Source organism: Aplysia californica, unplaced genomic scaffold (genome assembly GCF_000002075.1).
Source record: "Aplysia californica isolate F4 #8 unplaced genomic scaffold, AplCal3.0 scaffold00654, whole genome shotgun sequence".
In the NCBI taxonomy this organism is placed as follows: domain Eukaryota; kingdom Metazoa; phylum Mollusca; class Gastropoda; order Aplysiida; family Aplysiidae; genus Aplysia; species Aplysia californica.
The window spans coordinates 224,763-235,682 of NW_004797924.1; the positions used below are offsets into that span (position 1 = coordinate 224,763).

The 10,920-nt window shown below is 41.1% G+C and overlaps 1 protein-coding gene across 1 annotated transcript in view; it reads right to left on the bottom strand.

Annotated features, from left to right (window-relative positions):
• LOC101846458 (neuronal acetylcholine receptor subunit alpha-5) overlaps positions 1-10,920 on the bottom strand; it is a 70,491-nt gene that overhangs the window by 32,361 nt on the left and 27,210 nt on the right. The window contains exon 3 of the mRNA XM_013087889.2: positions 354-631. Within this exon, the coding sequence (XP_012943343.1) occupies positions 354-631 (278 nt within the window). The remainder of the gene's footprint in view (positions 1-353; positions 632-10,920) is intronic.

The following is a 10,920-nucleotide window of genomic DNA, read 5'->3' on the forward strand; positions in this document are numbered from 1 at the left end:
TTAGCTCAGTTGGTATACGGACTACGGAGCAGGTAGCCTTTGTTTGAATCCACAAGGGGACATTCTGAACTTTTTGTTGGTGCATTTTCATGGTTCTCCGCCCATTTGGCTCGGTCATATAGGAGATGGACGTTAAATGCAAAACTCCCATTTCTAAAAAAAAGTTTACGGTGTTGAGAAAAAGGGTGATAAATCTATACAATTTCGCAAATTTTCAGATTCTATGATACTCTTTTTCCGCTTAAAGTCGGACTTTCACTCCGTGAGTAAACAAAAAACAAACAAACAAAAAACAACAAACAAACTAACAAAATACAAAAACAAACAAAGAAACAAACAGCTCTAGAACTCACCAGGTCCAGTATCTGTGTCAAGGTCAATCCCAGCAGGACATCCACAGGTTCCTGGGCTTGATACACGGGCCGGACACTGTTGTCATAACCGCTGACCAAACGGCGCATCAGTCGCTGCTCGTCCGATTCCACGCGTTCCGGCTCCTCTTCCTCCTCATTATTCCCCTCTTTCACAGCTTCCTCATCCTTCCTGTTTTCCTCTTCCCCCGGCCAAAACAGGTCTACATCCGGGCCACCGTAGAGGTAATCTTTCGCCATGGACATGTTTACGAACTCGGCTGTAGAGAAGATAAAGGTACAAAGTATTTCATGGAGTTTTTAAATGCTTTTCATTTAAATTTAAATAAAGATGTACGTAATTTCATGTCAACACAAAACACAAGCACGTTAAAATGGATACGCGCATACATATCCCACGTATACGCACACAAACACACACACACACACACACACACACACACACACACACACACATACACACACATACACACAGACACTGCCAAACTCATGACACTGTGAATCTATTGGGCTTTTACATGACCAGATTGAGGGCTGTCAGACTATCCTATACACATGTATTGCTTTTGACCACTACTACAATCGCTTCTAATTGACAATGGTCTTGCTACAACTTTGGAATACATCAACGCAATAAAAAGAAAAAGGAAAAGAAATAACGCTTACCTTATTGATCCCCTTGGGAAATTTGTTTAACAATGTCGTACACAAATACACATAATATAAATTACTGCATAAATGCATTGATGATCCACAATATCACAAACATAGGCAATCCAGACACTATTGCTGGTCGCCACTGTACAGTGCCCTGTTTTTTAGCTAGTTTTATTTGTGCCTTGCTCAAGGACTCACCACATGTTTGGCATAATTGTAAGCCTGAACTCTCCATATACCCCTGCAACTGCTTTTGGAATGCCCCTTTGCTTTCATCCATGCAGCTCTGGGTCCATACCAAAGAGGTTTGACCCATAAACTGAACAACGGATGTTCATATTTTTTTTAAGTTGGCTCAATTCTGGAGTATTGCGATATAAAGCGCTCGTATAAATAATTCTTAAGCTCAAAAACCATAAAACCCAGCTCCATCATGTCTTTAAGGACATTGAATGCATCCTTCGTTTAAAATTTGGGGTATGAAGAGTGTGTGGTTTCTTTTGAAAAGTGTCACAAAGATCGGTGCCACTAGAATTATGTACAGAGATCAAGGGGTATCACCACACGTTGATTAGCCTTCAAAAGGGTGTATATGCGTGTGTTTGTGAGGGCGGTGGTCTGGGTATGTCTTTTATAGTAATAAAAATGCAAATAATTTTTGTAGCGACCACTCCAGTATAATACACCTCTTGACGCTTTACAATACCTTCAACTGAACCCAAAATACACAATACAATGCATGGATGTGAATAAAAAGCTCTTTAGATAAACATTAACATATAATCAGACACTCGTGTACATACTATCACAACACAATCAATGAGGATAGGCACAAGAATTATGAACATTAAAGTACTTTAAATAAACGAACATAATTCAGACTCAGTCTTTGAAGGCATTGGGACATGCATACAACGGCCTGTTAGTTAAGACCGAACTGAAAAGGTGTGATGTAGAGCTGTGACAAAATGAACGCACCAATTACATGATGGGAGCTATTCTAAATTATGTATCCTGTCTACCTCTCCACTCTCTTCTCTTGAATCTTGTGATCAAGCATACCAACACTCGTCACCTAAACTTATGAAAACGGCATCGACAGCAGCAGTAGCAACAAGAAAAATATTACAATTTTAACATCACCAACATAACAGCAACAAAAACAGCGACAGTAATTCAACATACCCAAAAGCGACAACGACAATAAATACGGGTGTAATTTCATAATTTAGTAAGGAACATGTATGTGATTACAAAATGAGTTTTTGTCGGTGTTTGAGAATAATGACTATAACTGGTATTTGTTCTAGCAATGATGGTGCAATTTGAAGCTATAAATAGGGAGCGGAGGTTATTCTCAGAAGCTTTGGTCTGTGTAATACCAGTCTCCTCAGGGGTTCTGAGACGTGCTGCACAACCTGCTCAACAGCCACAGACACTCTCGAGAAATGGTAATGACGGAATATAGCCAAAAACATTGTTAGAAAGGTGGCCAACTGCTGAGGCGTGCGTATTGTTACAATAAATACGCCTCGCTGAGCTTGCATCGAGTTTTGTACGTCGTAAATAATGTGCACCCCAACTGACACAATTTAGATCATTAAGTCATTAAGAAGATTGGCTCATTCAGAAGTTGTACCCATGTCCGCTGCGTGTGAGGTGAAGCGCCTAACCATTACACCAAGGACAGTTGTTAGTCTACAGATAGGGGTAAGGGCCCCAGGAATAGGATAAGATTGTACTCTATTGACTTTTCATTGACAGCAATTAGCAGTACGCACACAGGCCCACCCACCCACCCACATTTCCCTAAATGAAAGCACTCCCAGTTTCTCAGTTCCACCCAAAGTCATCTAGCCCCCCCCATCTCCGAGGCAAGTAAACTGTGTGTGTCTCTCTTCTCTCTCTCTCTCTCTCTCTCACTCTCCCCCTCTCTTTCTCTATCTATTTCCCCATCTGTCTCGGTCTATCTTCCTCTCTTCTCTCTCTCTCTCTCTCTCTCTCTCTCTCTCTCTCTCTCTCTCTCTCTCTCTCTCTCTCTCTCTGTCTCTCTCTCTCCCTTCATCTCTCTCTTTCTCCCCCCCCCCACACTTTTCATAACAAAAGTGTTGTTTGCAGAAGATAAAAATAATTTCCTCTCGCCTTGTTTCTAGAATCAGTACATGTAATTACCTACCACTTTTTCAACGTTTTATACGGGACAAAATACAGAAATATGAAAGTATATAGAAATAGGAGACCCTACTATTGGTACACCACCCCTCAGGCGTTCAGGAACAGTAACGAACAGTGAATGATGCCGAGTGAGAGTTTGGTCAGGCCGAAACTCACACCAGCGTCACGATTATGTTTCGTTCAATCACGAATTCAGTGACCACGGAAAAGCTGGTGTCACAATCACGGAGAGGGGCCGGCTGGCTCTGGAAGCGGGGCATGAGAACACAGCGTTATCACGGCTTAACTAACATCAGTAGAGAAACGCGATTGCATTTAGATCTAGACTGCTTCCTTTACAAAAAACCCATTAAAGTTAAAAATTAAATAAAAACGAGAAGAAAATGAAATTCTTTTTAAAACATGACCCCCCCCCCCCCCCCCCCCCATGGAATCTGGTTGCTTTTTTTCGTTTCATAAAAATACAAAGAAAAAATAGAAATAGGATTAATCTTAATGAAAGAAAGAACTAGAAAATAATTATCCAAACAGCTAAAAAAAAAATCTCCTAAAATTTTAAAACAGAAAGAGCACCCCCCTCCCCCTACTCATTTCTGTTGTTCCGTCTCTATTCAAGAAATGTCGACCTGAGTTATCACACATCTAATATCAAGATCCACAACTTGAAAAAAAATATTTGTTCCCCAGGAAGAAAAGCGACGGAATAAGGAGGACCCACAAATGGAAACACATAAAGAAAGCCTCTGATTATACTGCGGTTGAAAAACTCGGAAGTTGCTGGGTCACTGACAACTCTGAAAAGATGAAGGAAAAGCAAACAACCATTGACCACCCGTCAAACACCAACTCCAGAACCCTCCCCCCCCCCCTCAAATTCAGACTATCTTCTGGACTTAGAAATTAGTTCTTTTGTATTAGTTCTTCGAGAGAAGCACACACGTACATATCAACAGTGTTTACTTGAGCAGGAACAACCTAGTCCCACTACTTCATCTAATCCGAAGCGGTCTGACAGAACACTTTTTTTCTGTCGACTGTCGATGGCTAGATTGTTTTCCTCGGTGTCGGCCCTGTCAACTGTGACCGGCAGCTGGCTTCACGGGAGACACGCGTGCCCGGCTGAGATGACGGACCCACCTGCCACGCCTTCAATCCTCAGATATTTCCCAGGGGAGCACAAATTCATGTCTAAGCTGATCTAGCCGAGACAGAAGGTAAACTGACCAAGCCAGATGAAGAACAGGGCGCGAGGAAGCGTTGTGGGGACGGCGAGGGTAGGGGGAAAGAAAAGTCTGTGTTTGTGAGAGGGGTGGGGGGAGGGAATCAGAATGGGAACACAGGTAAGTAAAGACTGAAGACCCGACGGGCATACTGTACTAATTTACCCTCGATAAAACATTCTCTTCGCACTGGAGTCGAACTCAGGTCTTCTTCGTGTGACGGTGAAGCGATTAACTGCTGTACTACAGAGACCAGTCTGTTTGTCTTTAAAGTGTGGCAGATCACTATTACAAAGAGAAAACGCAAAGAAAGAATGCTTATATAAGAAACAACCTCCCCCCCCCCCCAAACACATTTTTAAAGCACCGCTGGCAACATCTATAACATCAAACCATGACACTGTTGCCTGCCGAGAATGCTTTTTTTTATAAATAGGAAATGGCGGGTTTTAAAACCAATCTTTACTGTCGTTTTACATGGTCCGGGTTTGATGTAAGGGTTTAAAACATAAAACTCAAAATGTGATTACTTCGTTATAAATCCAAAGCAGCAGGATACTTTTCTTTCCTTTTTAACACTTCAACGTCAAATTCAGTGTGGTGGACAGCTGTAAAAACTGTACACTATAAAAACTCTCTCCCCTCCCCCAGAAAACTTGGCGCAATTAAACAGGGTTCGGATATAAATAGACCCTTTGCAAGGGCAATAACTCAATCGTTTTGGGACAAAACTTCGAATAGCTAAAATCCGACTGAGGAGACGTCAGGCTGGTCAATACAAATAAAATCAATTTACGTATTCGAGAAATATCAAGTTTTGAAAACTCAAACCAAACTGAGCAAAACGCATCGTCTTATTTCTTACAAGCATTCAGCTAAAGGGCCGTGATCGGCCCGTCCTACTCTGGTTTCAGGACGAGGACGGTAAATCCGTCAGTTGCATGACTCATCATTTGAGAAAGTTTTGGAGAAGCCTTAGGAGGAGAACGGGTTATGGTTAATTCTGTGGGGAGGCCTGGTTCCAGCAGGGTGGGGCCACTCCACACACAGTAACAGTAGCTCTAGCATGTTGCAAGAAAAGTTTGAGGTAACACGTGCAAGCCAAAAACCTACAAATTTATGGTCACTGTATTCTTCGCGTCTTTGATCTCCTTCGATTATTTCTGTTGGGTTATTTTTGACAGTCTACGAAAGCAACCTAAAAACTATCAAACAGTTGGAACTCAATGTTGAGCGGGAGGCCCAAATAATAGACCCAGAAACACGCAACAGGGTTATTCAAAATTTCAGGTGACGTTTTGGCGCTTGTCGGGAAAGAAATAGTTAGCACAATGTCATATTATATCATGTTGTTCTCCAATGCGTAATTAATTATGCATATTATGGTTCATTTCTAGGAAGCTGCAACGTTTGGTGTTGAATTCAATTTTGGTTGATATTTTTAAAACGATGTTTCTCGAGCACAAATTTGATTTTTCTCACATCCACCATTTTGATGTCCCCCTGGTTGAATTTCTAAAATTTGTCCAAATTTAGACGCTCTGTATTAATGTCGCTACTGGCTCGGTGGCCTTTTATTTTGTTTCTTAATCAAAAGTTCTGTTTTAATTACTACGTCATTTCCTAAAAATAGTATATCTACATTCAATGAACTAGACATCACCATTATCTCTATTTAGGACGATAACAATATGTTAAATGGTGTCAAGGCTCGCCTGGTAGAGTAAAAGCTTTGACTAACTCACATCAACTTAACTGTAGCACCTTGTACGCTTCCATCCCGGTCTCATTTGCACTGGAATTTGCAGTAATTCACATTCACAGCTGTCACCCTCGATTCGCGATGTGCGTGTTTTCCGACAACTAAACCTCGAACTGAGTATAAAGTCTGAATTAGTGGACTTCCGCTCGGGGAACGGTCACGATATAAATAGGTCAATAAGATTGACCTCTGGTCATTGAGATGACAGGAAGAAGGAGCATGAATGACCTGGCTAGTGCCTCTCGGCCCCTGAATGCCTCAAATGAAGAGTGTGAGCGCTAAGGCGTGTCGGACTTGCCGGGAAAGCCCGCCTTTGACGTCAGCTGTTTGAAAAAAAAATAGCATTATCTGTTCATAGTAGGAGGACAACGAAGGGAAGGAACAGGAAGTATACACGAGATTTGTGTGTGTATGTGTGTGAGGGGTCTTGCTCAAGACTAGGGAAGTGCTACTTCTTTTCCTCTATCAATCGTTGTTGCTCCCCAATGCCACTCACTATTCTCCACGGCTGTCATAGTTCCTCACAACCCCCACAGTTCTCCAGAACTTCCCAAGACCCCTCGCAACCCTGCTCCCTCTCTTAAGTCTCCCACAACTTCCAATGACCCCAAGGAACCCTCCTACTGGCCTATTTCACCTCATCATAGCTCTTCATGGATTTCTATGATCTTCAACAGCTCTATGTACCTCTCAACAGCTCCCTACCACTCTCCACAGCTCCTCACCACTCCATATAATATCTCTAAAATCCCAGCACTCCCCTTAGTATCACCATTGTCAATTAGTGCCCCCCCCAAAAAAAAACAAAAAAAAATTAATTTTAAAAAAAAGTCACCACATTCATACAAATCTCGATGACTCCACAGCTCACCACATTTGCCCACAACCCCATAGGCTTCCTAAGATTTCGCACTAATTAAAGCCTCTCCCCATAGACTCTCAAAGTGAAGGCTGCCCACAATTTTACATGACTCCCTTTAACACCTTTACTCTCCACGGTTCACCTTGGAGCATAGTTTGACATATTACATATTACATCTTATTATATTATATCTTATATCTCCGACCTTAACCCCTTTCACACCGGCGTCTTTGGTGTAACGTTTAGGCGCTTCGCTATCACACGTAGGAGACCTCAGTTTGATTCCCCAGTGGAAAGTAATTTGTACCGAGTATCTCGGTTTTTATGCTGGGATGATGTATCCTTCTCATCCCAGTTTGGACCTGACAGGCACGATTGAAAGACTGCGTCCTAAATTATCTTTAATTGTGTCGATGGGGGCGTAAAAACACCCATGTAAAGAAAGCCCTTTCGGTCTCCCCACACGCTACATTCATACCCCCACTAAAGGTCTCATACTCTCATACTATAAGATATCTCTTTTCTCTATTTGAGACGGAAAAAACAGCCGTCCTTTGTGATGCCAGTGTTGACATATAAGCAACATCGCATTTTACATCTGCATTATTAGTATATAGAGTAGGTGAAAATAATGTTTTAAAAGAAATTGTTTATAAAAATGAAACTTTACGGCTTTATTTTATTTTGGCAGCAACATCTGCAACAATGTACGTGAATTTTGAAAAGTATTTAAAAAGTGAGCCAACTTGCTGTCTACGATCTTTGCCTGCACTACCTCTAGACAGCCTTGCAGTCTTGGGCAATTTTATTGGGCAGCTTAGAGTGCGTCAAATATTCGATCTGCGTATCGTTGGATTCCCCAGTTACGTCACTTAATGTAATTTGCGTGTCGCATGGGCCACATAACTACGCGTCTCACTGAAATGTTACCAGCAGACAGGGGCGGAATCGTGGTATAGGTTCTGCCCCTCTGGGACGATTAGTTGAAGGTCTTGCAAACAAGTCTCTTGCGTCCAAGAGTCCTTGATATATCAGCAACACAAATACCCACATTCAAAGTTCTGGATTAAAAGCTCTCTTCATTTGTTTCCAACTGTACATACCATTAACTAAATCCAATAGAAATGCAGGCACTTGAAAGCTTCATCAACCAAACAATCTTCCTTTGAATGTTAGAAAACCCCCCACCCATTTTTGTATACCATGAGATACTGTTTCCATGAAAACAAGCCCCTACCCTTCTAACACCCCCTCCAAAACAAAAAGCAAAACCAAACCGAAACCCTACCCAATCAAAGCCATACACCCAGTTACATGCCCGTACGCGCGCGCACACACACACACAGACACACACACACACACACACACACAGATACATACATACATACATACACACATACACACATACACACACATACACACACATACACACACATACAAACGTACAAACACATACACTCACGTGCACAAGACAACGAGATCTTTAGAGAGCAAAAATACGGCCAGATGATTGTACAGTAATCTGAAGCAAGACAAACAAGCAACCGTTTGTAATGTGATCTATCGAATTCACGCATACTCACACAGTAACTGTAAACAGTTTTGTTTCTCTATTTATTGTGCACGCGCGCGCACACACATACACACAAACAAACATACAAACAAACAAGCAAATAAACACAAACACACTCACACAAACATCCACATAATATGCAATCTCAGAAATAAGTAAACCCAATGAGCATACAGACACTCTTATAATAATACCCTATGACAGTTTTACCCAATGTCCGACACAGTAAATCATTTTCGAGTTTGTGCAGATCTTATCCCAGGTCATACATTCTGGAGTTTAAAAAAAAAGCACAACACACCCTAAAATCAAAATCCAATTTCGAAGCTGTGGAAGGGAGATATCCATGAAAGGGTCTGCAGAAGAAATGGCTTTTTGAGATCGAAAACAGTATGGTATGTCATTCGAGTTCGTAGTCTCATAAAAAACCAAGTCGACATGAAGGATCACAGCCAGCGTGATGGCTGGTGACAACTAGGGAATGTTCTTTATATCATAAACGTAATAACATACTTCTAGGTTTTGTTTTAGATCGGGTTTTAGGACACTTACAGCACAAATAGATCACAACATAAGTGGCGAAGATTAGAGGTGTTACAAGAGAGCAACATACAACGAAAGGAAGGAGGAGAGGTAATTAAGATACATGGATAAGCGTAAATGTTTGACAGAAAAGAAGGAGCGAGCACACCAGAGCACCCGGCAACAGCCCAATAACAGATTTTGATCTTTAATGTTTAGCCCCTATCAACACAAGTTATTGTTTAGGGCCAGGCCGCGTTGAACATGTATGCCAAGCTCTCACCAGCCTGCCTCTGGCTCATCACAGGTATAGAGGAAACATTACGACGGCCAGCTGTTCAGATGTACGCACTAAACCTAAATCTTTGATTCTTTTTTTTTCTACTGTGGCGTCTTATTCTGTGGTATCGATTGCGTGAATATTTGGTTGAAATTCAAATTCCAGATGCGGAAAAAGCAAGAAAAAAAATGTACGTACTATTGTTTAAAGACGTGTAGCAGTTATTTTTTTCCTCTTTCCCGAATAATTAATTGTTTTCTAGGATTAGTACAATGTACATTTGAACAGCTTGCTAACGAAATTGCACATTCGTTGAATTAAAATGAAGCTGGACAACCCAAGAGAGCTTGTGACGTAGGGATTCCGTGGGTAAAATAAAGGAGGAAAACGAAAAAACGCAGAGTGTCAACTTATTGAAACGTCTCTCTAACATTCCTTAGATTTTACTTCCGAATTACTTCACGGAAAACAAATTAAAGCTCATTTCGATTTCGACAGATCTGTGTGATCTGCACCCAGCTTTATAAAACGTTGAGAACACGGATGGCGTTTGCAAACATTTAGATGAGATGTATCCTGTCTGAATATCTAATCTCGTAATCTCCTGATAATGACATTCCATCTGAATGCTATTTGCAGGGGTCAAAAGGTGCCTCGATCTATACGTAGTATTAATGAGCATCGTCCATATATGGAAATTTTCTGATGGCCACCGCCTCACGTATGTCCACTCATTTACACGAACGGTGGGCTCTGGAATTCTTGTCTAAGCGCTATGTCGGTCGTTTTTATATTCCACATAGACGCTTGAAGTGAAAATATGATATCCTAATAAGTATTCCAATATGTTACTTTTTAACTTGAAACTAGAAATAATTTTTCTGTTTAGTTTTAGTGATACCCTGATACTTTCTTTTAAAACTCGAATATAAATATATAACTACAGTGTTAAGTTATGGATACGTTTTTACTTGACATTAGAATGTATCTGAGGAGCAATCACTCCGTTTGGTTCAAATACGATCACCACACAAAGTTTCAGGATGTCATGTTCACTTGTTGTTCTAACCCTTTAAGACTCTATCTCTTTTCCATTATTTTCAGTTTGACATTAAAGTACGTGTAGATTTACCCTCTTTGGTTTATGTATTCTCTTCGTTCATAAAGTTACTACAATGCTACTCTCTTTTTTTCATGAATTCTTTGTATTCTCTTTGAAGTCAGAATATAACCAGCCTAAGCTTCTAAATATCACTTTTGCTTTACTGACATAAACACATTGGTACATGTATAGACAACTCGTGGCTGCCTTTGTCAGGACTAGTGTAATGAGTTCCTTGCCTGTTCTCCACCATGAAGTAATTCCATTAGCCTTCATTGCGCTAATTCTTGGAACAAGAAGGTCCACTTTACCCACCTCTCTCTGTTGACTATAGCTCACAACAGTAGCTCTCCCCTTCTCTCTCTCTCTCTCTCTCTCTCTCTCTCTCTCTCTCTC